This window comes from Petromyzon marinus, chromosome 30, assembly GCF_048934315.1.
Source record: "Petromyzon marinus isolate PM22_M1 ecotype Great Lakes invasive population chromosome 30, UKy_Petmar_22M1.pri1.0, whole genome shotgun sequence".
Lineage (NCBI taxonomy): Eukaryota > Metazoa > Chordata > Hyperoartia > Petromyzontiformes > Petromyzontidae > Petromyzon > Petromyzon marinus.
This window is the reverse complement of record NC_133696.1, coordinates 2,360,309-2,386,800: the sequence shown is the minus strand read 5'-3', so window position 1 is coordinate 2,386,800 and position 26,492 is coordinate 2,360,309. Positions and strand designations below refer to the sequence as shown.

The following is a 26,492-nucleotide window of genomic DNA, read 5'->3' as shown; positions in this document are numbered from 1 at the left end:
TTCCAATGATCAATACGGGATATCATTGTGAAGCTAATAATATGGAATAAGCCGGTGATTTGATAGATTACACAAAACCGAATGCACCCACCCTATCCCTCCCAACGTGGATGAAGAAAGTCAGTTCGTCTTTGCACGTCCAACAGCGTGGGAATGTTAAGGGCGTTCCCTCCCTTATCAAGACAGATGGACAAATCATTCTGAAATGCAGTTGTAAGAGTGGTTTACATACTTTATATATAAAAAGTCACATCACAATGAAACTGATTGATTAAATCTTTAAAATGTTTGAAAAGTACTTTGTCAAAATTGTGGAACCGTCCACGTGTGGACACGTGCGCGCGTGTGCGTGGCGAACGGCTACGAACTGCCACACGCGCACACAAATGCGTGCGTGTGTGCACAGAAGGAATCTCGCAGCGCTTTGACGAGCAACAGTAAAAGCCGAGATGCCGCAGGAGTTTTCCGGAGGAGCCCAGCAGACCCATTGGCAACTTTGGCGAACGTCACGAGCGACGGCGACGATTCGCGCGTCTTGGGAGAGGCCTCAAATAAAACGCAGCGGTGCCAACGACTTTCCGGAGCCCAAGCTGAGCGGGCCAGAAAATGCTGGCAAAGTATTATTACTTTTGCATATTTCACTCGTAAGCCCCTTTTAGTTTGCTTTTCAATGCGTGCATCCGTACATTGGATTTTTTTGATTGCCCTTCATTTTGTTTATTAAAAGGATTTAAGCGAGTTGTTTTCAACCCTTGGTACTTTCGGGGGGAGGGGTGGGAGGGGTGAAGGTTGAAAGGGGGATGGAGGCTGCGGCATGGACACTGTGCAGGAGAAAACGGACGAGTGCGAGTAATGCCAGCACCATGCAGTGGCAAAAAAAAAGAACGCAAATACGGAACATGAAACAAACGCTTCCTTAGCACCGTGTTGACTAGAGACGTGGACATGTGATCTCGCTGTGCATCGTCGTCTGAGTTACCTGGGGGAGGAGATGAGGTGAGGGGGACGGAAAGGAGGGTGGTGGAGGGTTGAAAGGGGGCGATACAAGTGGCCTCATTTATATAAACTACGAACTATTTTTTTGTTATTTTACTGGGTAAGACTCACTGCGCTATATGGCTCCTTTGCAAAAACGTCCTGGCTATCACAAATGATAGCTCAACGACGTGGCTTATCACCACGTGGAAAAGTATAGCAGCTGAATACTCAAAATGCGTGACGTTGATTCGAAATGTGGTGGGGGGGGTGAACCGGAAGGCCTGGAGAATAACCCACACGACCACGGCGAGAACATATTAAAGTGCATCCCTTTTAATTTCAAACTAAACGTTGCCTCGTAGGACAATAAGTCCGCACTCTCGCACCCTTAGGCATAGTGAAAACGAGCACCAGAATGAGTAACAACACTAGTAAAATACAAGTTGCACAGATAAATACCAGATAAATTAAACGGCCCTCACATGTGTGCCCATCACAAAGCAGAGGCTCAAGAGCAAACGCATTTTTCCCACCTTTGTCCGTCTGCCAGAAAACAACGGAGTTCAAAGCGTGAAAAATAAGGTCGTAAAAAACCTCGATATCAGACTTCAACCAACACCATCTTTGCAGCAGATGCAGCGTGCAGGAACACGTGCGCGCTTTAAGCCGGCCACAGAGATATTTACACCCCAACCTATGGGCGGCGGCGGCGGCGAGGTCTGGTCTATTCCAGCACAGGAGGGACAAAGACAAACAACACACTGCAGTAGCCTCTAGCAGGCCTCTTGGGTAAGTGCTGTTTGCGAGCGCTTATTAAAGGCAGCGTGGTGCACGAGGCGATGGCGTGGTCGACACCCCACGCCGGGTCAGCTCTGTCTTCTCCCCCAGTACTCGTTTTTGTAAGCGCTTCACCAGGAACTCCTTGAAGGCTGAGTGCGCTAACCACTACGCCACTGCTACCTATGCGCACACAGAGATAAAAGATCCCCCGTGTAGCCTTAACAGATGTTAGCGAGCACCTATGAAGGCCGGGACGGTACCCGAGGGGGTGGGTGGCCAGCACCACGCCCGACCGCCTTTGTCTCCCCAGTGGCGATGTTTACACACCGCACCAGGTACTCATTTGAGGCTGAGTCGACCTAGGGGAGGCCCATGACCGGTTCAGATAATCGTCACTGGTGTTGGCCGTGAGCTGAAATCGAACCCAGGTTGCCGGGTTCATAGCGTAGCGCGCTAACCGCACACACACACACAGCCACACACACACAAATGTTGGTGTTCAATGTTTGAGCGTCAGTCAAGTTTCGATGAACATCAGATTCCCGCCTCTGTTGACAATGTGTTTGGCGTTATGGTGATGCACGCTTGTAAGCCAGCAACTGTAAGAGGAGGGGGGTTGACGAATCCTGAAGAGATAGAGCTGTCGTGTCTGAAAGGCCCATCCTGCAGCAGCTACAACTCACCTGTAGGAAGCAAGATAGCAAGTAGGTTGCCCCAGCATCTCAAAGTACATGAGTCATGACCGTTAGTTACATTGCCAAAGGCTTTCCATGAAGCCACCACCATCTCGTCTCAATCATGGCTTTAGTTTTTATAGTTTCCACTTTTTGTATATTTTTTAGCCGAGGGGTCTCCCTGATGACAGCTGTCCCTGCGCAGACGACGACGTCGTACAAGACACGTTGTCGTACAAGACACGTTGTCGTACAAGACACGTTGTCGTACAAGACGACACCAATAGGACATTCGGCATACAGCTGGCTGAGAATCGAGCAGCCCAGGATTCGAACCGAGGTCTCCATGGTGCTGGCTTGATGCTCTAAAGTGGCATAACAGCGAGACAGCCGACCTCGTATAAGTAATGTTTACGTCTCCGTCGTTTTGACGTAAAACGTCATAAAAAATGGTATTTAAAATAATTTAACGTGTTTAATATCTGAAGATGTTAAGCGATGCACCTGCAGAAGATAAAGTTTCTTTAACTGGTCTGGAAAATAAACTTTGGTGTTGCACGGTTACGAGAGATTCACGCTTCACTCACAATACTTTTACGATTGTTTGCAGCAACATCATATAAATCAACAAAGCAACTCTATCTATGCTTACCCAATGCACATCGGTTATTACTCAATTATAACTAACCAACAGCCATGCATAACTTACAGCCCTTTGTTGATCCACTGCTGGATGAAGGCGTCCCCACGCTGTGTCATTCATTTTGTTTCCTTGGGGAAGGCCTTCAACCAGCAGCGGACTGATCTTGGCAAGATGACGACGATGGAAGCGTGGTGAGTGGAGGTGGCATTAAGATGTGGAATGCTCTCGCAACCACATCTCTTGTTTGATTCTCAAGTGAACCGTACACCTCGTCATTTTCACTTGCTCGCGTGGAAAGGACGCTTTAGTGGATTTACAATTACGGGGATTTTTTTTTCTTTCAATATGTGCCGCTGATTTCATGAAAGTGATTTGGAAAATCAATAGGGATGGGTCAAAATGTAATGTTTGTCCAAAGAAACTAATTATACTCACGAACAGGATAAAAACAAATTCTACATGTAATATCGCGTTAAACCAATGTGTTTAGAAAGTACTGAGAATTATTTTTACGTCAAAATAAGATACACTTTAAAGATTCTGTCAATTCGTAGACAGTTAATATTAGGATGTTACTGTAAAAAAAATGCAATTCACAACACACGAGGCCAGTAGTGGCTATTACAACAAAACAATTCCATTTTAGGAAATGTTAAATCACTCAACTTACACAATCCGATTTGAATACGAATAAGCTGATTTATTTGTCCAGCTTCTTAATGGAGACGGAGTGGGTGCATCACTGGCTTACTCGTTGAAATATCCATTATGATATATATATTTTTTATGTTTTTGAAGTTTAAGAGTAAAATGGCACAAGGTGGCCTGGCGGCTCAGAGATCAGAGAGCTGAGCTGGCACCACTGACATCCTGAATTTCATTAAGCCAGGTTCTCGAGTGTAGTGAGTTGGTCTTGGCCCAGCCACCAATGAACAATACAAAAAGATGAACAATGCAATTTGGTTCTGCACTTAACTTGGGTAATTTCCAGCTCTGAAAATGTAAAATATCATTTTTGACTTTTAAAGTAACGCTCAAGTGGCGGGGTGGGTGGGACAGTGCCGCCCTCGACTGTGTGGACCAGAGTTAACTTGAAGGGATCTCAGCGGTAGTTCTGTGAAGTCTACTTCAGTGGTTCGTTCTCGAACACAGGAGGGATGCACGGCTCTGCGAGAAATATGAATGGATTATCTGTCTCATGACAGATAAAGTTGGCAAAAGAGGTCAAGTAAACTGTAAATAAGGATATTCCCGATATATGAGTTTAGCTTTCGTAACGCTTTTCAACATTCTGTTGTGATACGTTTCCAAGCCGTAAAAGGAGATGACATCACACGACACGTGACAAGTGACATTGTAAGTTGATATGATACATTATGATGTCATTAGGGGGGGTGGAGAGGTGTGTGTAACTCAGAAAGGTGACATTACTTGTAATAAAATAATCACCATGGCCGCCAAAGATAACGATAATACTTGTCGGCCATTTTTTTATCACCAAGGTTTTGGGCAATCTTTTAATAAACTTGTTCGGTATTCTCGAGGGCAAGTCCCCAATAACACAACTTTACAAGAACATATTGTTCACATTGGATCACCTTTCCGAGAGTTATCGTGCCCCTCCCCATTACAGAGAGTTGGTGATACGGCCAAAGCTGTTGCATTAACACTCTCAACCCTGAGCTGTAAAGTGTTAAAGAGAAATGAAACAGGCACCTGGGTGGGCCCTGCGTGTGGCACTGGTCCCCAGTCTCACCTGTTGCTGGAGGTGCAGGAGGTCAGCCGCGCTAACTTCCCCTGACGACGGTTGCCCCTCTCCTCCGCCGCCCTCCGATTGGCCGCTCCGCCCGTTGGCCCGCGCCTGATTGGCCGCACTGTTGCCTAGCGACTCAGCACCCCCCGAGTCCTGCATCGCAAACCGCCGTCTGGAAGGCACACGCGGCCACCGGAGGGGTTAAGGGGCCGTCCATAAATGACGTCACGCGATTTTGGACGGTTTTTGACCCCCCCCCCCACCTAGTCACACGGCGTCACAAAAAGTCAGACCCCCCCTCCCTCAAATGACGTCACAAAGCTCTGCCCCCCCCCAAAAAAAATAAAACATGCTTTAAATCGTATTCTTGGTTCTTTCGGTAAAGTCACGTTGAAGGGAAACAATAAAATAATAAAATATATATAAAACAATACAATTCTCACGACGTTTCGACTGCAACATAAGCAGTCATCATCAGGTGTGAAAACCAACGTCGGTGGTTTTCACCCTTGATGATGACTGCTTGTGTTGCAGTCGAAACGTCGTGAGAATTTTATTGTTTTATATATATTTTATTATTTTATTGTTTCCCTTCAACGTGACTTTACCGAAAGAACCAAGAATATGAATCCCTGCAGTCACGAAAGCTTTAAATCAAAATTTTATGCTTCAAATCGCTTCAAACTATTGTAATTGTAGTGCGTATTTAATGTGGCGCTGCACTCTGATGTTGTAGGAGAAAACATTTGTTAAAAAGTCTACTTAATTAAGTAGAACGTGTTGTCTATATCGATTTAAAGTTGCGCATTTTGATGTGACGTCACATTTCTCAAACCCCCCCCCCCCTCGTCACACATCGTCATAAATGTCTGACCCCCCCCCCCAGATGCGTGACGTCATTTATGGACGGCTACTTAATAGGTGCTCGCTAACAACAGCCCGGTCTGTCATATCTGTGGGCCACTGTGTTCACGCAGGGTGGTACACACACCGCTTGCTGGAAGAACTCCACCTCAGCACAATTTGAATATTCTCCAAAACGCACCCCAAACTTGTGCCCGGTGTCAATAAAGTTATACACGCACACACACACACAAACCCTGACCGGATTATAAGATGCACCCCTAACTACTGATTTGATATACACAGGGAGGAGGGGGGGGAAGATGTGAATCTTACAATCCATAGAATAGGGAAAATAAGACTCTTACTGCCACACAGCAGTACAAGTCCCTCAGCAGTTGTCAATTTCCATTCTTTGGGAACTCGTGCGTGCATTTTCTCCCTCGCGCAACACTCGGATGAAGCTGAATGGAACGTAAAATAACGCACACACACAGTATATACGAATGTCTTTATTTATAGCGAAGGTGACACCCCTTAGCGAAATCCGATCAATCAAGCCCCTTTACTTCGCCGAGTGAAAGCCCCACTGAGATTCGTTTGTTCCTTTCCAGAGGAAACCTACAACGGCGGGCGGGGGGGGGTGCTTTTTAAGGTGACGTTGCGACTGGCTTTTACGTGTTTTAGTCGAAAGACACCCAGAGACATCGCCTCGATGACAGCCGAGAGAAAACCCAAGAAAGAATGAGTAATAGTACATCGTGAAAGTGCATTAAAAACACACACCGAGTGCGTTCCATACACGGTGAGGGCGAAGCCCTGCAATTGCTTGCTCACACTACTACTGGGGGAAGGGCGTCCACCAAAGCTCTATGAGAGCCCCCCCCACCCACCCGGCTGGAGGAATTTTGGCCTACTCTTCCACGCTGGCCAGACGTCTTGGAAGAGGTGGGGAGCCACCCCACACTTAAGCCCAGCGCACGCGACCTGCCCATCGACCAGACCAGTGGTTGTACCCGCGTGCACCACTGCTGGGTGGGACAGAGAGAGGATTTTTTTACGAACTTTGTCCGTCGTTTCAACTTTCGCTCCGGGCATCGAACCAGGAGTTGTAATCTAAGCGGTCGTGACCTGTTGCAGCGTGCTAACCACGAAGAGAGTGCTTCCGCCCGCAGGACGGTCGACAGGCCAGGCGTGTGAGGGAGGGTTGAACAAGCTTGTGCCGGTCTCAGCACGGCGATGAACCTGAGCTCTGAAGACCGAGTGACGAGTCAACAAGGTTAACACGAGGCGAGGCTCGCGAAGGCGTCCGACTGCTCTAAATTCGGAGCGATTGGGCACGTGAGGGATCACCGATTACCATCGATTCTTACCGCCACCGTACAGGTGCGCGAGAATTGTTTACGATGGAAACAAAGCCCATTCTCATCTTACATTTAAGGAAGCAAATAAAACTGTAGAAACGAGGCTACAAAAAATATATTTTTTAATATGGGAGGGGGGGGGGTGTGCTCAGCCCCTCCCCCCAACCCCCCCGCCCCCGCTCCCCCCGCTCACTTTCCGTTACGGGGTTGTCGAGCGAGCGAGCGAGCGGACCGAAGTTCCAACCATCCCCTGCCGTCACGACGTCCCCTCCTCGTCCCATCTCTGCCCTACCCGCAGCACCCCGCCACCCGCCCACCACGAGGCAGCCTACACGTGTGCCCCCCCCCCCCACCATCCCCACCGCGCAGCTGCACGGCGTTGGCTCGCGAAGCGGCAGCGGCGGTGGTCGCGGCCACAACGCGGGTGATGTCATCATCCGTCAGCCACCGCCACTGCGGCGCCAGCTCCGGGGCTTCCCTCTCCCGTGCCCCGCATTGCCCCGCAGTGCCCGTGGGCCTGCGCGACCCTGCAGGGGCGTGCGTCGGCGGGGACATCGCTCGTAAATGCGTGCTGAGTAAAGCCCGTTTATGCACAAGGGTGCATTTCAAGTGCCGTACACGCAAACGTAATGACTAATGCTGATCATTTACAGGCTGCCTCACCTCGTGCTTCCCACCCGCGCCGTCTTCAAACCACTCCTGGGTTGAAAGTACTCCACGGGACCGCATCGGTCATGGGTGTTGTTTTGACCATACTTCGCCACGCTGGTCAGAATGGGTTGGTGAAATTAGAAGAGGGGTGACGGGGAGGTAGGACTGGTTCGCAGATACCGTGCAAATAATGCACGGTCATTTCCAATCGGTGTAAATAATGTATTGTTGCGCACACAATTCCATGAGTGTATTGTGAGCGTCAATAGCTTTTCAGAATCAGAATAAATATACTCAAGGAATCCGATGAGATATGAAGCTCTTTTTGCTCACATCTCCAGTAGGGATGCAGGGTCAGAACGTTATAACAAACAATACAAAAACACCATAGGATTGCAAAGTATAGGGAGGGTTAGAAAATCACAAAAACATTTTTATTTTACCAGGTAATCGAAGGATCAACGCATGCCAACCAGATAATTTACATAAAATTGCACAATTAATTAGGCAAGAGTTACGATACGATGCAATTTGGATCAACTATTTTAAATTTTACCAGGTAAGACCCACTGAGCTGTATTGCTCTTTTTCGGAAGCGACCTGGCCACAAGTAACACCTCAACGAAGTGGCTTATGGGGTGGAAATTTAGAGCAGCAAAAAAATACTCTAAACGCACATTCCTAAATGTGGAGGGAACAACCTGGAGGACCCGGAGAAAAATCCATGCAATCACGGGGAGAGAGAGACCGCAAACTCCAAATATACAGCAGCAGGCGTCATGGTCGGGGTCGAACCCACAGCCTCCTGTATACCATGCGAGGCAGTTAACATCTCACCACGGAGAGAAAGAGACACGCTAACTCCACATATACAGCAGGCGTCAGGGTCGGGATCGAACCCACGACCTCCTGTATACCAGGCGAGGTAGTTAACATCTCACCACGGATAGAGAGAGAGACACGCAAACTCCACATATATGGCAGACGTCAGGGTCGCGATCGAACCCACGGCCTCCTGTATTCCAGGCGATGTAGTTAACATCTCCTAGCCACCAAGGGCATCTCAGGACGCCGTACAAAGCGATCCAGTCGTGCGCACGCGCAAGAACGGATTGTGGCATCGCAAGACCGTGAGAGACGACAGAGGCAGCGTCGAGAACGACGTGGGAAGGCTGTCATTCAGCAGTGGACAGAACATGGCTCGCGAGGATCGATTCTATGCAGCTCTGGAAAATGTTCACGACGTCAACATACAGTTGTTACAGCTTGCTGATTTCCTAAAACTCAAGGTGGTCTACGACTACTTAATCTTACATAAAACACCATCTTTGTGCAAATTATGCGAATTCTAACACCTTAATGAACTTACTTTCCACCACCTGTGGGCAGGCAACCATCTACTCATCGTGTGGTTGCATGGATTGCGCACCAAAAAGTGCCAAAAGAAGAAAGACACTGCAATGATTTATCTCTAGCACACGAAGCACAACAAATGCATGGCGTTTCGGCACATGGCCAGCATCTGCCATACGCTAATGTAATATGACCATTTTATGCCAAGGAGACAAAATAACACACATCTCTAACACAGCATCTGAATAATTAGAGCAGAGTCAAACAAATGAAGTCACGATTCGTATAATGTCACAACCGCACCTCTGGACACATGGAAGTGTACAACACAAACAACAATATCGCTCACGTACAATAGACAAGCAATGGTGAACCAATTGGACAATCCAGAGGTCGCCGGTTCTAAACGATCTCCTGGCGTGGGCAAGCTTCTTAAATTCCCTTCTCCCCTTCTGTCCACCCCAGGCAGTGTGAATGATGTTTGTGTCCAGTTTGTTGTTCTTTCCCCGCACCTCCGATTAGCACGGTTGGCAACGTACGGTGCGAAAGAAGTTCAACACGCACACATACGTACGTACAAGTTCAACAAAGCGTACGTACGTACAGCAGAATTCGTCAAGGGTGGGAAAAACCCGATTTTTTTTTGCCCGACAAATCGGGTTATTGGTTGTAATGGAATTAAACCCGATTTTGCCGATTAAAACCTGGTTTTATTATCGGCGTCTCGTGCACACTTCAATCCTGCTCCTCGTCGTCGTCGCTCTCGCCGCTGGACTCGGTGTTGTCGTTGTCGCCGTCGTCGGGCGTCGGGTAGTCGTGGAACGCGTTGAGGTTCGACTTAATGAAGACGCCGCTGATGGGTGCGTGCGACTGAAATCCCGACTTAACTTCAATAAAACCGAATAAAACCGGATTTGGGCAGGATCCAGGTGCTCCGGTTTATTATAAAAACCGATTAAAACCTGAATGAATAAAACCGGGCCGTGGTAGCCTTGGAATTCGTCGATTGACAAGATAGGCCGCGCGGTGGGATACAGTGTGGGTACTCCCTCCTGTGCTACGACGATTGGCCAGCGTGGAAGAGTCGGCCAAAAATGACCTCCTATAGGAGGTGTGGGGGGGCCCTCTGTAGAGATCCCCTCTAGCGTAGAGGCCCCTTCCGCCAGCGGTGGCGTGAGCCAGCAGTTGCAGGGCCCGCGTTTTTACCGCCGACCTCGAAGGAGACATTTTGTCACAACGAGGCGCTGACGTGCGCGAACCGTTGATATTTCCCTCCCTTCACGACGACGACGAAGAAGAAGAAGCCAACAACCTCTAGGGCAACGGGAGCCTTGCGCGGGGCCGGGCTTGGCACAAACAAAACGCTGTCAACACGCAGCGTTCTGATGGGGACGCGGGCAATGGGGGAGTGGTGGTGAGGTGGAGGGGGTGGGGGGGGTGGCGCACGCGGGGGCCCAGGGAGCTGTGCGGGCGGTGGGGCGGGAGAGGGGTTGGGGCGGGAGGGAGCGCGGCGCTGCCCCTCTCGTTTCGGAGCCTCAAGCTCATTTGACTCGAGGGTTGTTCTCTCTGGCCTAAAGGGGAAATTCGACACTGCCGAGAGGGTGTATGCGAGGACACACACACGCGCGCGCGCCCCACGTTTTAAAATAATAATAATAAAGTTGAAGCGCGGTCACTCGCTGCACATTTTCAGACTTTGGAGACGTTGAGGAGTTTTGCTGCCGAGCAGCGGACCATCTGGGGCAAGATGGGGGGGGGGGGGGGGAGAGCGTCGAGCGGCTGTGAACGAACGAACGAACGCCGCCGTCGCTTCGACGCGTTCATACGCCGCACTCGCTTCGGCCAGGCTCGGCGAGCGGCTTCCCGGGGCTTCGCGCGCCAGGCGCTGTCCGTTCTGGGCCCGCCTGTCGCCGAATCGTCAATAACCCGAGAGCACAAATCGCCCCCCCCGTGCTGCGTCGAGTCTCGGGAGGCCGCCGTGAGACGGTGGGATGGGGGGAGGGTAAGCGGCGGCGCGAGGTTGCGATGACACACGGTGCTTTTTGTTGTTGTTGTTGTCCTGCCAGACAAAGACGACGCGGACGCAGACTAAGCTCGCGCAAAAAAATATATGCCGCCGCTCAAACAACAAAAACTCGTCTCCCGCTGACATCAGCCTTGGAGGAGTGATAACATCACCGTCGCCGTCCTCCCCGTCGCACGCCGGCGTGTAAAGTTCCGCAAGTGCAGAAAAACAAAGCGAGAAACGGTGTCGCTTCTCTGCGAGCTCCTCGTGGCCAAACTTCCGGAGCAAACTTTGTCCACTGAACGTACTTCTTAATTTTGAAAGCAAAAGCAAGGGGGCAGCCACGTGACCAGGAGATGGCAGCGCGAAGTGTTGCCTTCTGGTACGGCTTCGTGGGATTTTTCTCCTGGCCCAAGGCGGTTTCTTTCCGCATGAAAGGCAACTCCTTCTTGGCAACCGGACAAACTTCCCGATGAATAAGAAACTTGAGACACGGCCGAGGCTTTCCTGGGTAATCGTTGGCAAATGAGTCTTGAGGCTCATTGCAAGGATGGCCTTCCCTGGAATGTCTGGCCACATCACGCACGATGTGCATGCGAGTGCTCACCTCGGTGGCATTGAATGGAGATAACGGGTGAAAGAAAACCCAAGCATCTCACTGGGTTGCAATTGATGAGATGCATTGCCCACGACCTTTTCACCTGCAATGTCACAGATATTCCCATAACTCAGCCTAGATAGTGCTCTTATGGGTGACCACCAGGCATTAATAGCTAGTTATAGTCTGTAGAGCTACTTGGTAGACAGCAGAGAGGATTCCAGCAAAATCCATTGTTGTACTGTACTTCTATGCTCTCGGATATGTGTTCCCATCTTTTACTAACCGGCAACGTCCAGCATAGTGAAGTATGGTCAATAACACCTCTGTTGTCCTTCCCCCGCACCTCAGATTAGCACGGTTGGCTTTGTACGGTGCGAAAGAAGTTCAACATGCAGTACACAGAGTACCTCACTCAGCAGCGGATTGACGCGAAGGGCTGAGCATGTCTGAGGAGATGTTTGAGAGCTGGGGCCGGTCAATTCCTTCGGGATTTCTCCCCCCCTCCCCCCCCCCCCTTAGGGGAGATTTGGGACCACCGCCGTGAATACGGTTCCCCCACGGAGAGACACCTCCCAGCGTTCGCTCGGTCCTCCCGTGGGTTTCCGTGAACTCCGGGACCCGGCGGCAGGTGCATGGGCATTGGTCACAATCGCACCTCCGACGGGGGTGGTTGTGGTGGGTGGGGGGGGGGATCATGCAACGCGACTCCGTCACGGAACGTTGGCCAAGTACACAGGACGTGTCTTGGTAACGGGCACATCTTTTTGTGTTTTTTCTCCTCCAAAAGCCGACCCGAATATATAAAAAAAAAGATTATTTTACAGGAGCTGGCAGAGTGTATCATCGCTATCGTTATTTCTTTCTTTTTGTCGGCTTCCATTCTTTTGTCGTCGCCGTCGTCAACGCTGCCACACACGGCGGCGCGGACGCGGGCGCCAGCTCCACGCGGCCGCGTTGCTGAACAGAGGCACGCACGTCGCCGAGCGAGAACCGTTTACGCAGCCGTTATGGAGAGCGGGTGGTCTTGCATGGGGCGTGTTAATGCAGGAACACATCGATCACATGACCACCACCTGGGCGAAGCGTCTCGCACTTTCTCGCTCTCTTGATTTACGGGCATCGCAAACTGCACAAAGCTGGGTTGGCGCCTCCGTGATGGCATAGCTGTTACCCCGTATTATTGCACAGGGAAATTTAGTTTTCAGGTCCATACGCCGTACAGCAGTTTCAATACGGGCAACAACACCAAAATTGTTGTCTATTTGTTTGTGTTTCTCCCTTGTGATGATGGGACTTTGTAGGGTGAACGTTGAGATTTATAAGAGCACGGGGTGATCAATAAGATCTGAATTGGTCTGTAATAATGCAGGCACGGAAGGGGTTGACAGCTATGTGGTGGATTCGCGCTCACAGAATTGTGCAAACACCAAAGGCGCTAAATTATTCTATTTAATTTTATCGCTTGCAAAATGGATGACGTTATCCCCTTGTTGTTAAGGACAACGACTCGCATTTACACGGTGCTCGCTTACATGCCTCGGCATCCCAATGCACCTTACATAACATCTCATCTCGACCATTCCGTTGCGCTGTGGCAGTCGAGCCAAGAGGATCCCCGGACGGGCGACCGTCTCTACATGGACCGCAAACAATCGAATGGAGTCATGAAGCCACCGAGCACTAAGCAAGGAACAGTCGGTCTTCGTCAAGCCGGACCCAAGACCCATGTCACTGCCGGCATAGCCAAGCTGATGCAGCAGGAGAGTCCAGGTCACCTGGGAGCACAATGCCACCTCGGTGCTACCCTTGACGAACACTTCAGTGCCATTGTCAGGTTTCAGGTGACCGGGTGACTCAAGGGGCTTGCAGCAATGAGCCGGATACCACGGAGATTCCAGGTTTAAAACCTTGAGCTCAAATCTGGGCAGCCGCCTGTGATATGACTGGGTTAAGGAGCGTCGCGAGATGATGGCTGATGGTCATCTTGGTAACAAGCCAACGACTGTTGCCAAAAAAACTATTGTGTCTAATTTGATTCTTCAGTTACATTGGATGAATTCCTCCATTGGTACTATAAAATGTTTGCTTTCTGACCTGTGAAGAAAAACATTTTTTTGCCGGGAATATAAAAGCTGTGTCCAGAGTGTGGATAAAGAGGCCTATTGAAGGGACTTGAGAAGTCCTACCTGTGACATTATCTTCCGCGGCCATTCTCCGACAGGATGATGCACTGCCAGCTGCATTATTCTGAGTAGACATTTTTGTTTCATTTCCTTACACGAGAGAACATCGGCACACTTGCAAAGTGAACCGAGCTAAAGGCGAACAACAGAAAAGAAACAAAAAACCTTCAGGAAATAATTCACAACGCCTCGCAAGCCGGTATAATATGAACCCTGCCTTGGAGGAAGCGACACGGTGGCTAAACTGAAGCGTGGCATCGCTCAGTTCACAAGGAACAAAGATCCACCCCCCAACAGAGCGTGAACACACTTTTGGGGCAAGTGCAATTAGCGAGCACCTAACGAAGGCCGGCAGGGCACACGAGGTGGGGTGGCCAGCACCACGCCAGGGCCGCCTTTGTCCTAGTCGACCTCAGGAGAGGCCCAGGACCGGTTTAGATAATGGTCACTGGTGTTGGCCGTGAGCGGGAGTTGAACTTGGGTCGCCGGGTTCATAGCGCAGTGCGCTGACCGCGACACCACTGCTCCCCATATTACTCTGTATACAAAGTAATACGGGGGAGCCAAAACATGCTTTAAAACTGAAGATAACAAAAAGTTTCCAAGAACCTGAATATGTACTGCATATCTTTTTTTAGTGTGATAACTGCATAGGCTGTCGTGCTTGTGCTGTACACAGCTCTCCCACATGTTTTCGGGTTGCATCCGAAACCGAGTTCAGTTCCTGAATTTAGATCTCGAAGAGGCTCCCAGGGCATGGAACGAAACGTCGGACATCGTGCCGAACAACACGCGCTAACAACCCGAAAACTCGTCAGAGGCCTGCAGATCAGCGTGCATTTCACGCGCAAGTGTTTTGTGTGTGTGTGCACGCATCTCTTTGACTCTGATCGCCATTTCATTTACTGTATTTCCCTCTGGCTACAAGTGAGAAATTAATTAGCAGCAAGTAAAACAATACACCCTGCATCCCAGGTGGGGTATAGGTAGCTCACGGTCATTTTGACCTGCCTCAACACTCACCTAGCCAATGACGCCAACTCACCTGGGGCCAAGTTGATACTACGCCGTGGTAGGCGCTCTGCCTCTTAAATGGAGGGGGGGGGGGGTATGGAAGTGCTGCCCTCCGCTGTGTGGACCAGAGGACACTTGGAAGGATCTCAGAAGCAGCTCTGTTTATGTCTGCTTTCCTGGGCAATACTCTAAACATCTGGGGGTAGCGCTGCTCTTGGAAAGTTCGGAATGGACTGGTTTTTTTCTGATGACGTGACATCAATGGCGCAACCAGGAGAAAATTGGTTAAAGAGCAAAATATATATATAAATTGTACACACACACAAGCGCACTCACACAACAAAAGCTTTTTCCGTATCTCATTCGCGTGGTGCAGCAAAATTCTCGTAGACACATGCCATACCGCTGTAGTCAATTTGTGTCTTGTGTATAAAGTGCTTTCTCAAACATACGTGCTGGTATATGAGTGGTTTCATTTGATCGGCGCTTTCAGTTAGATCAATAACTCACAAAGTTAATAACTTTCTCCTGTTCCACGAAAGAATATAGTGGCAATGCTTTCCAACGTGTATGGAAGTGTTTACGCATTACCTCTGCCCATCCATCCAACAAAAACAGAGCTTGGTCCATAATTTTAGGAGAAACAATCCAGAGCAAAACGTCATATTTGCAAATATTTAACAAAAACACGCATTTTGCCCTGACAGCTACCCACCCATCCATCGACATCCTTACTGCTGATTAAAAACTACCCAGGAGAAACATACATCCATTGGAAAGCGTTGCCTAATCCAGGCATATGCAAGATGTTCCCTTAACTCGTTTTTTATCTCGATTGGAAGAGGTGGGTTTTGACAAGAGTGGCTTCATAAATCTATACTGCGTCTTGTTGAATTTCCTTTAATGCTGGACACTCCCCATCCCTGCCACCTCACACAATGGCAATGAATATAAATTACATCAACCCAACATTTGCCAGCCATATGACAAACTACAAAGTACAGCGAGAGGCTCTGGCCTGTATATTCCCCTCCCAAACCTAACTCTTGACCACATCAGTGGCCTGGGCTGTGCATGAGTGAATGATTGAAGTGGAACAAAAAAAACACCCCAAACATAGATCCAGAGATTTATGAAGCTGTACCCTTGTGTTTCAATGCCTTTCCCCGCTCCGTGCCCCCCTGCAAAGTACATCGGAGCTTGATTAAGATTTGGCGATACCCAAGAGACTCCCTGGAGAGCTTGGCCTTCCTTATAAATACAATATTACAGAACTCCACGGATAAAATACAAAAACCTGCAATGAGAGCGGATGGTGCGGTAGTTAGTGCACTATGCTATCAAACCAGCCACCACAAGTTCGATTCCCGATTATGACCAACAGCAGTGGTCAGGTGCTATCGAAACTGGCCTGGGCCACCGCCAACTGCCCCCTTTTACCAACCTGTACTGAAGTACAGCACTGTCAAACAACCCAATTCATCGACATGGCATGGGGAGGCACTCATTCAGCCGTGGATTGGCAAAGCAATGTAAATGATTAGTAAAACGTAAACTAATCTGAAGTATGAATGAGTCCACTTTCAGGCCTCGATTTCTTAGAGATCTAGGCCTTAGCCGACGCCTAAAATGTTTATGACCCGTTGACACAGAACGCCTTTAAATTGCCTTTTACTTTAGTTTGATATCTAAATCAGCGTAGAATATGAGAACATAACCCAGGAAGAATTCTACGATGGCAGTCGCAATAGAACAATTTTAAACTGGGGCCACATTAAACCTTGGGGGAACCAATGAAGGCTATTGACGGGCAGCGCCGTACTGCCTAGCACCCAACGCACTCCCCCACAGGTCCAATAGTTTGCGTGGAGCATAAATTGTCAGCACACCCCCTGTTCCTCTCCTGTACCCATGCCCATTACCTGGTGCCACACTCCAGCACTGAAGCAGCGGAGTGCTCGTTGAGTGTGCAGGCGGTGCAACTGCAACAGGGTCCCAAGAGTCGGAGGGGCCCCAGGCCACTGGGATATTAAGAGGGGAGGAAATAGGAAGGGGGGGGGGGACACAATTTACCTCCTTGCAACCAAGGTCCGCGTTTGCAAATGCTAAAAACACATTACGCAACTGACAGCACCTCCGATTTGCACGGCTGGCCACGGTGCAAAATAAGCTCAACGTACGTGCCAACCTCGCTGCGCCACTGGTGTTTGGCCGTATCCGCAAGTTTTTGATACACGTGCCGCAATCACCTCCCGCATGCCACTTGTGCCAAGGGTTCGGTTGCCACACTGCTCCCGGTGCGCCGATGGGTTCTTCGCGGTGCGTGTGACCGGATTGGATTCGCCAGCACGATTGTAGATTTCACTGCTGGGAAGGATTAAAAAAGCCCCACGCCCACCAGAATACGCTGGCCAAAGCCGCTAAGTCTGGATGTAATCACTTGGCAGCTTGCACACATAACGTGGATTACGGTCGAGGCAGCTTTGACAATAGGAAGGATATCATCGCAGCACTGGAAATAACTTGACAATTTGGCACACACAACAGCCCCTGTTGCCGCCCTGCATCTTTCAATTGGCAGATTTACTTCAAAGCACAAATGAACTCCATTATACACGGGGACAGTATTATTTTTATATATATAGACAGCAGGACTGTAGCATTTATATCTGTGGATCTATACATGTGGTGAGATGACAATGAACGCAACGGGTAGCGCACGACACTTAATAATCTCAGCACCAAGGTTCAATTGCTGGCCACGCACCACAGCATCGCCAACTGGTGCCTGAACTCGGTTCCATCCTCTCCCTAAGTCCATCAACATCGTGAGCCGTGACCTGTCCACTGCTGGACAAAGGCTGAGCCGTCACCGTCTCTCTCGCAGCCTCGCGATGCAACAGTCCATCGAGCGCTGGCGCGCGAGTCGATTTCACCGCTCCCATCTCCGCGGAGGACGCGGTCTCAGGCGTTGTTGCCGCACTTTGCCCGCCACTCCGCTCCGATTCTCAACCGCTGGCCATCGTCGTGGTGACCGCTGAACTGTTCGTCCCGATGGTGACACGGTAATCATCGTCAGTCAGATTTACCGACCGGGATTGTTTTTGTATTTTGCATTAGAAGCAGGGCAGTGTCACAAGTTGGGCGAACCTTGGGCAGAATGTAAAAATGCGAATACAGTGACGCATACAGTAGGCGTTTTGAAAGTAACTATCTACAGTTTTAGAAAATGCAGTTTATTCGTGTAAAATGTTAATGGTGAGACATCCACAAAGCGTGATGCACCATCGGCAGCCCAGCATGGGCGAAAAAGTGAGAATGTCTGAAATAATGGAACTTCCCAGCAGCAGCAGCAGCAGAAATAGCCACAGTGGCAAGAGCAGCAGCAGCAGCAACAGGAGAAACGGGCAGCAACAGGCAGCAGCAAGCTGCAACTGCAACAGCGCGAGTGAAAACTTCTGCTTTTGCAACATCCGGCCGTGTGGGCACCGAGGAAAGCTTCGCACCTCATTTACATAAGCAGATGGGGGTGCTGAAGGACGGCGTTAACTCGAGAGTGACACGCGTGCTCCCCACGACGAGAGCGCCACTGGGTTTCCTAAGTCTACGTAGCCAGCGCCCCCTAGGAGACGAGGAGAGGTTGTGTGCGGCTCGAGACGACGGGACGGTGGTCGTGGGTGCTCGAGGCGGGCTGAGCGGGCCGACGAACGGCTGCGGAGCTCCTGCTGCTCGTGCCTACGACGGCGGCTATCCAACGCGTTCAGTGGCGGCGCGTTCACGCGCACACAGCACTGACGCGGGCCTTCTCAATACACCATACCGCAACGCGCGTAGTATATATGTACTCTTTTGGCTTTTTAGATTGGCTTTTAATTTAGGATGCTTTCATTATGTGTTTATTATGCATTTAAATTCGACTTTTAGCTCGTTATAATGTGATGTCATTTTTTAATGTATAATTATTTTTGTTGTTCACATTGCGTAAGTCGCTTAATTTAGTCCTCAGTTTTTCCTCCTGATGACGGCTGCTTGTGTTGCGATCGAAACGTCCTAGATTTTTTGTTACATTTTTTTGTTCTACGTGACCCAAAGAATATAATTTAGTCCTGTAAAGCACTTTGCGTAGCGTTCTTTGTACAAATTGTGCTATATAAGTCAAGTTTGATTTGAATCTATACATGCATGTAATAATATTTATAATAATTCACAGCCCTCTATTAATCCACTGCTGGATGAAGGCCTCATCTACACCCTGTCGGTTATGCGGGTTGCTTGACCATACTTCACCAAACTTTGTTGTCCTTCCCCCGCACCTCCAATTGGCACGTTAGGCTACGTACGGTGCAAAAAAGTTCAACGTACATACGTACCACGTTGGCCAGTGCGGTTTGGTGAAGGCATGGCCCAGGGCCGGTTCAGACATAACTCGCCACTGATGTTAGCCCGTGGCCAGGTCACACGTTTCGTATCGCAGTGCACGAATATCTACGCCACCACTCCAGATCCCCATATCCCCCCCCCCCAGGGTGTGTATAATGTATACAGGTGCATTACATTATCAAAGAACATGACATTATTTGTCTTAATTCTACGACAAAAGCACGTGCAGCTCTGTTGCCATGGGATTGCCATGCAGAGCCATTTATTTCAAACGCACGGCGGTGTTTCTGGAGGCTGCACAAAGGAGGGGGACCACAGCCGCTGCTGCGAACAAAGCGGTCGCGAGTCCCGGATCTTCGTTACGTCTGCCACCGTGCGAGATGTTGAGTCGATGAGAATAATTCGCTACGCGCTTGTTCGCGTGTCAGTTCATAAAATGGTACCAATAATAAATGTCAGCCCTTTGTCAGTCCACCGCTCGGTGAAGACTCTCGTCAGTCATGTTGGGTGATGGGGGGGGGGGGGTTGCGTGACCATACTTCACCAGGCCGGTCAGTGTGGGTTTGGTCAAGGTCGAGTTGCCCAGGGCCGGTTGAGATACCACTTCGCCAGTGATATTAGCCGTGGCCAGGAATCAAACTCAGGTCACCAGCTTCATAGCGCAGTGGACTAACCACTGCACCACCACCCTCCACTCATATTCTTTCGTAATATACGTACAGGTGCTGCAGTTATTCATCACAAAGCCAGTGTCCTCACAATACTTTTGGCCGATTCAAAAAGCACCTTATCAAATGTTTTGAGCAAAGTAAAAAAAAAACAATAGCTTGCACGACGGCTCGACGTTATCTATCCAAACCGGTGGCTTATCCCCAGTCGTCGACCGCGGTGAATCACACACCGCCCGGTGTCACCGGGACGTCGGTCGGTCTCGGAAGCGCGAATTGGCAAAAGGGGGGGACCTCAAAATGTGACCGGGGGTCAAACGGCGAAGCAGAGCGGCCTCTGCCACCGGCGGGCGGCTCTCACGACGCAACCTCGTCAAAATCCTCGCGCGCTCCTTCATCTTCTTTGTGAGAAAACTACTCCGAAAGTAAAGCCGATTCGACGGCCGTGCGCCATTGCAACGTCGTTGCCTTCGTTGCAGTGGCAACGTTGATAGCTTTACAAGCGTATGCCACACATATATTCGAATCTCATCATATTTTTTTATTTCACCAGGTAAGGGCCCATGGAGCTGTGTAGATATTTTTCAGAAGCGACCCGGCCGCAAATGATAACGAAGTGGCTTGTCACCGTGTGGAAATTTATAGCAGCCAAATACTCGAAAGGCGTGACGCTGATTCTAAATTTTTAGGGAGAAACCGGAGGAACTGGAGAAAAATCCACGCGGCCACGGGAAGAGAAACTCGCAAACTCCAAATATACAGCAGCAGGCGTCAGGGTCAGAAACCAACCCACGACCTCCTGCATACCAGGTGAGGTAGTGTGTTGGAGAGGAAATCCACAACAATTACAATTTGAGTAAAGACGTTTCGCTGGCAATTACATAAACCAGCATCATCAGGCGAATTGTTAATGTTGTGGATTTACTCTCCAACACACCGGTGGGCTGAAGTAGTAAACTAATTGGCGCGTTGTTGTTTCCGTGACAATCCTCACTGGCCATGTAGGGTGGTGGAGGGTTACGACACATTTATACTGACGCGATCTAACCCAAAAAGCTTTATTATGAACAATATTGGTCGTGAAAGCCTGCTACGTGTAAAACATAGTCCCGTATATTACAGCAACCTCCGCATAGAATATCGGATTTAAGCTGGCAGTCTGTAGTTGTTATCCAATCAGAGAACTGATATGGGTCAGATGACACTCAAGTACAGTACTGCTAATGTACTGCCTGGCAGAAGTACAGTATCCATATTCAGTGCCCATGAATCTCCTGCATTCATTCACATATTGCATCACGCCAAAGTTTTAGTATTTGTTCGCTGGCCAACGTACAAAATAAATTCGAAGTCGAAGCGGCCTAACGGTGTTCAACAAAAGTCTTCTGAACACGACCGTAAAAGCCAAAACAACAAGAGTGTCCAACCTCTTCGCTGGGCCAGTCAAAGCGGCAAGAAAACGGAATAACCACCACGCGTTTTTGCGCGCCAAATTAAAAACCCACCTCGGCATGCTCAGCCGCCTGCGGATTTGATTCAACGTTGGAGCCGTTCTTTCCTGCCCGCTTACGGCGACACCCGGACGCCTGCACGCGCGCGCAGCCTTGTTGATGTCACAATGGCGTGGTGAAGGTGCCTGCGAGCCTTGTTGATGGCACAATGGCACGGTGAAGGTACCTGCGAGCCTTGTTGATGTCACAATGGCGTGGTGAAGGTGCCTGTGAACCTTGTTGATGTCACAATGGCATGGTGAAGGTGCCTGCGAGCCTTGTTGATGGCACAATGGCGTGGTGAAGGTGCCTGCGAGCCTTGTTGATGGCACAATGGCATGGTGAAGGTACCTGCGAGCCTTGTTGATGTCACAATGGCGTGGTGAAGGTGCCTGTGAACCTTGTTGATGTCACAATGGCGTGGTGAAGGTGCCTGCGAGCCTTGTTGATGACACAATGGTGTGGTGAAGGTGCCTGTGAACCTTGTAGATGTCACAATGGCATGGTGAAGGTGCCTGTGAGCCTTGTAGATGTCACAATGGCATGGTGAAGGTGCCTGTGAGCCTTGTTGATGGCACAATGGCATGGTGAAGGTGCCTGTGAGCCTTGTAGATGTCACAATGGCATGTTGAAGGTGCCTGTGAGCCTTGTTGATGGCACAATGGCATGGTGAAGGTGCCTGCGAGCCTTGTTGATGACACAATGGCGTGGTGAAGGTGCCTGTGAACCTTGTTGATGGCACAATGGCGTGGTGAAGGTGCCTGCGAGCCTTGTTGATGGCACAATGGCGTGGTGAAGGTGCCTGTGAACCTTGTTGATGTCACAATGGCGTGGTGAAGGTGCCTGTGAGCCTTGTTGATGGCACAATGGCGTGGTGAAGGTGCCTGTGAACCTTGTTGATGTCACAATGGCGTGGTGAAGGTGCCTGTGAACCTTGTTGATGTCACAATGGCGTGGTGAAGGTGCCTGTGAGCCTTGTTGATGTCACAATGGCGTGGTGAAGGTGCCCGCGAGCCTTGTTGATGTCACAATGGCGTGGTGAAGGTGCCTGTGAACCTTGTTGATGGCACAATGGCGTGGTGAAGGTGCCTGCGAGCCTTGTTGATGTCACAATGGCGTGGTGAAGGTGCCTGTGAACCTTGTTGATGTCACAATGGTGTGGTGAAGGTGCCTGCAAGCCTTGTTGATGTCACAATGGTGTGGTGAAGGTGCCTGTGAACCTTGTTGATGTCACAATGGCGTGGTGAAGGTGCCTGTGAACCTTGTTGATGGCACAATGGCGTGGTGAAGGTGCCTGCGAGCCTTGTTGATGGCACAATGGCGTGGTGAAGGTGCCTGTGAGCCTTGTTGATGGCACAATGGCGTGGTGAAGGTACCTGTGAACCTTGTTGATGTCACAATGGCGTGGTGAAGGTGCCCGCGAGCCTTGTTGATGTCACAATGGCGTGGTGAAGGTGCCTGTGAACCTTGTTGATGGCACAATGGCGTGGTGAAGGTGCCTGTGAACCTTGTTGATGGCACAATGGCGTGGTGAAGGTGCCTGCGAGCCTTGTTGATGTCACAATGGCGTGGTGAAGGTACCTGCGAGCCTTGTTGATGGCACAATGGCGTGGTGAAGGTGCCTGCGAGCCGCATGACTCAGCAGCAGCAGCAGGGATGAGCGGGCCCGCTTGGGCGAACCAACACAATCCCAGACTTTTAAGAACAAAACCACTTGACAGCATCCCCTCCCCACCTCCCCCCGTACAGAGCGCCTTCCCCAACGGTGGCATTTGCGGAGAGGAATTTTTTTTGCATCTGCCCGAGTAATCACGTTCCACGACTTGTGTGTGAGGTTTTTTTCTTCATTCATCGTTTACTAAGGTCACTAATAAGGTCACACAACACACGGGGAGTGGTGGTGGTGGGGGGGGGTCACGGCAAGCACAACCGTGGGGTCCCCAAGCAGCTCGAGGGGGGTAACCGGGTTGGGTTCACGAAGACAACAACAAAAATATCGTCTCAAATTCAAATCCTAATAAACATAAGGACCTCGCGAACGTGAACCAAGCCAATCAGAGCCCTCCACTGTGGATGGCCGCACTGGTTTAGAAAAAGGAGCAAATTTATATCCCTCTCCTCTCATCCCACTGCAGATCTATTGTTGTCAGCTTTTCTATTATCTCACGACATCCATATCTCTAGCTCACACCTCTCGTCACCTGACTGGGGTTTAATAGATTGGGAGGGGGCACCACCCCCCCCCTCCGCCCCTCCTGCTCAGGGCTCTAAGTGGGCCAGGCACCCTCAATGGCTGCCAGGGCGCACCGTTCGTTCTTACTTAGACAAAGACCCCCCGTGTAGCCTTGACACGCTGTTGGGGCAAGTGCTGTTCGCGAATAGAACCTTTGTAGGCCGGCGCAGCGCTCGAGGGGGTGGGTGGCCAGCATCACAAGGAAGCCTAAAATGCCAAGCAGCCAACAACAAACAGCACCACTGAAGGTGTAATAGATAAGAGTGGATACAGTTCTTGAACCGAGCAAGGTTATTGTAAGAACTTTGGAAAGGAGACAATGCGAGTGAATTCCAAAGTCGAGGCAGGCGGAAATAAGTCTTCTGACCTGCAGGATGATGAGTGAGTGGGTGCGCAAGTGAGCGGGTGGGTGAGCGAGTGGGTTGTCTGTATGTGCTATGTTTATGTGTATGTATGTTGAACTTATTTCGCACCATACGTAGCCAACCGTGCTAATCGGAGGTGTGGGGGAAGGACAACAAACTAGACACAAAAAGCAACTTCTGAAGAAATTAGAGTTTCTTTGTGACCTGCACAAAGTATGGATGGGACGAGGCAGTCGGCTTGGTAGACCGAGTCCGTACGGCAAATCTCCGAGGTCACAAAATACCCTCCTTGCTTTTCCACGATCGACAAAACGCGGCCTCCAACAACACGAGGGAGGGGAGGGGGGTCGGTGCCAGCTCACGCGAGGCACCGCGCCGCGAGATTTGACCGCCGCGATCGCCGCGCCGCGGAGACGCAAGAGGGGCCGACGAATCGCAGCCAGGCCACCTCGGCGCTACAAACCAAAAATAAACACGTCTCAATGATCCACCACCCCGTTTCCGCGAGCATCGATTCCACGATCCTCCCCCACCGCATCGCTAAGAGGCAGCGCAAATGAAACGCAGTTTGATATTTGTTTGCCAACAATTTATTTTTGTTAGTCCATGAGCAAATGTAATCATACACGGAGGCCTCATCACATGAAGCCCCGACTTATTGCATTAAGTAAACCCGCGGAATTAGCAGGCAGGTAAATAAACGCTCGAGGTGGGTTTGACAGATGCACGCACGGATTAATGACCCCCAGTTTGGCGATAACACGGCAAGTAGGAGGCAAGAGTGAAAAATAGAGAGGGACTAAAGTTCACCAAGACAATTGATTAAAACGATTTAAATGAAAAAAAGGGGTCAGTGTACGATTTCCCGTACGGCCATCGAGCAGAGACCAGCACTGCACCGCATCGACATCACGGGCACGCATCACTACGCGAACATTCACAGAGGTGGCAGCTGCTTAAATAAATGAATCAACAGCCATTCAAAGCCCTTCATCAATCCACCGCTGGTCAGCGCAAATGCGTCGCCGTACTTCGTCACGCCGAGTCTGTGCCGGTTGATAGAGGAGAGGCCGAGGACAGGCGCCCACATTCACTCGCCGCTGACGTTAGCCGTGGCCAGCAGTCAAAATCAGGTCACCGGCGGGTTCACGGCACAGCGCGCGAACCGCTAGGCCACCACTCCGGCCTCTTTGTTCACGAGGGGATTCATGAATGATTTTTGGCACGATTCAATACGACCCCTAAGGCGTACTCACAGAAACCATCACCACTGCTACCCGGATATCTCAACACCTGCACTGCACATGAGGGTTGCCGCCCACCTGTCCTGGGTTTTCGCAGGATCATCCTCAATTGGAGATAACTGCCCTGAGAAATATTTCAGTCTTCCCCAGATCTTAAAAGCCCCCATTGTATGCCAATTGAGTAATGATAACAATACGCCACTCAAGAACAATGCATTTACGTCTAGCTTTGGCCTCAACCGATATTGTGACATTTTATTTTTCCCATGATCTGCTGCCAGTTTTTTTTTGTACCTCGCGTGGAAATCCGAGTTGCAGGAGACGGGTGAAAGCAACACTCACAGCCGCTTTTCTGTGCCTGTGGTGCGTTTCGTAAACAGGGCCCTATAAACGCTTCTCTTACGATGCATTTCCGGTGCACGCCAATCGCCGCTTGTAAACGTTGCACCCCCCGTACCCCCCCAGCAACGGGGCATCTCAAACGGCTCAGCCAGTCGGCCCTCCCACCAATGGAGGGCAGGTAACATAAAATGAACCCAGATGCCACCAATTGTGATCGCGTCAACATTTTACAGCTTCATCAACTTTATTACACCTGCAACTTTTGTCCTTATCATGATCGCGCTTCTTATCCTTGGCCTACAAACATCGCTCTTTCTCTCCAGACCCCCCCCCGCCCACCCCCAAACCCCTCGCACTCACCTCCCCTCTGATCCTATGGTACTGGCACCGTAAATTGACGAACGCACAGCGGCAGGCGTGTTCTAAACTTGCACCTTCCTCGCGGTGGTCTCGTGGCCGGATGGCGGCTCAGGGGTCGGAGCCCCGGGTCGGCACCGCCGGGATCCCGGGGTCGAGTCTCCCGTGATCAGGTATACAGGAGGTCGTGGGTTCGATCCCGACCCTGACGCCTGCAGTATATTTGAAGTTTGCACGTCTCTCCCTCTCTCTCCCCGTGGTTGCGTGGATTTTTCTCTGGGTCCTCCGGTTTTTCCCTCCACATTTAGAATCGACGTGCGTTCAGAGTATTTGGCTGCTATAAATTTCCACGTGATGATGAGCCACTTCGTTGGGTGATCATTTGTGGCCAGGTTGCTTAAGAAAAAGAGTTATGTAGCTCAGTGGGCCTTACCTGGTTAAATAAAAAAAAGTTTTGGTGATAGTTTAGTTTATCAAACTGGGTTCTGAAGTGTGGCGAGTTGATGGTTTCAGACCGGTCATGAAACAAATGCACAACAAAGCCATCATGTTAAATAAAATAAAAAGACTT

General features: G+C 50.1%; 1 protein-coding gene across 5 annotated transcripts in view; it reads right to left on the bottom strand.

The window, feature by feature from the left end:
- LOC116947448 (forkhead box protein P1-like) overlaps nucleotides 1-26,492 on the bottom strand; it is a 208,724-nt gene that overhangs the window by 110,018 nt on the left and 72,214 nt on the right. For 4 of the 5 annotated variants that reach the window (XM_032963201.2, XM_032963198.2, XM_032963202.2 and 1 more), the window contains exon 3: nucleotides 4,832-5,000. In XM_032963201.2, the coding sequence (XP_032819092.1) occupies nucleotides 4,832-4,987 (156 nt within the window). In that variant the 5' untranslated portion in view covers nucleotides 4,988-5,000. Of the gene's footprint in view, nucleotides 1-4,831; nucleotides 5,001-16,764; nucleotides 16,864-26,492 lie in introns of all 5 variants that reach the window. The other variant, XM_032963199.2, reaches the window with a different exon arrangement.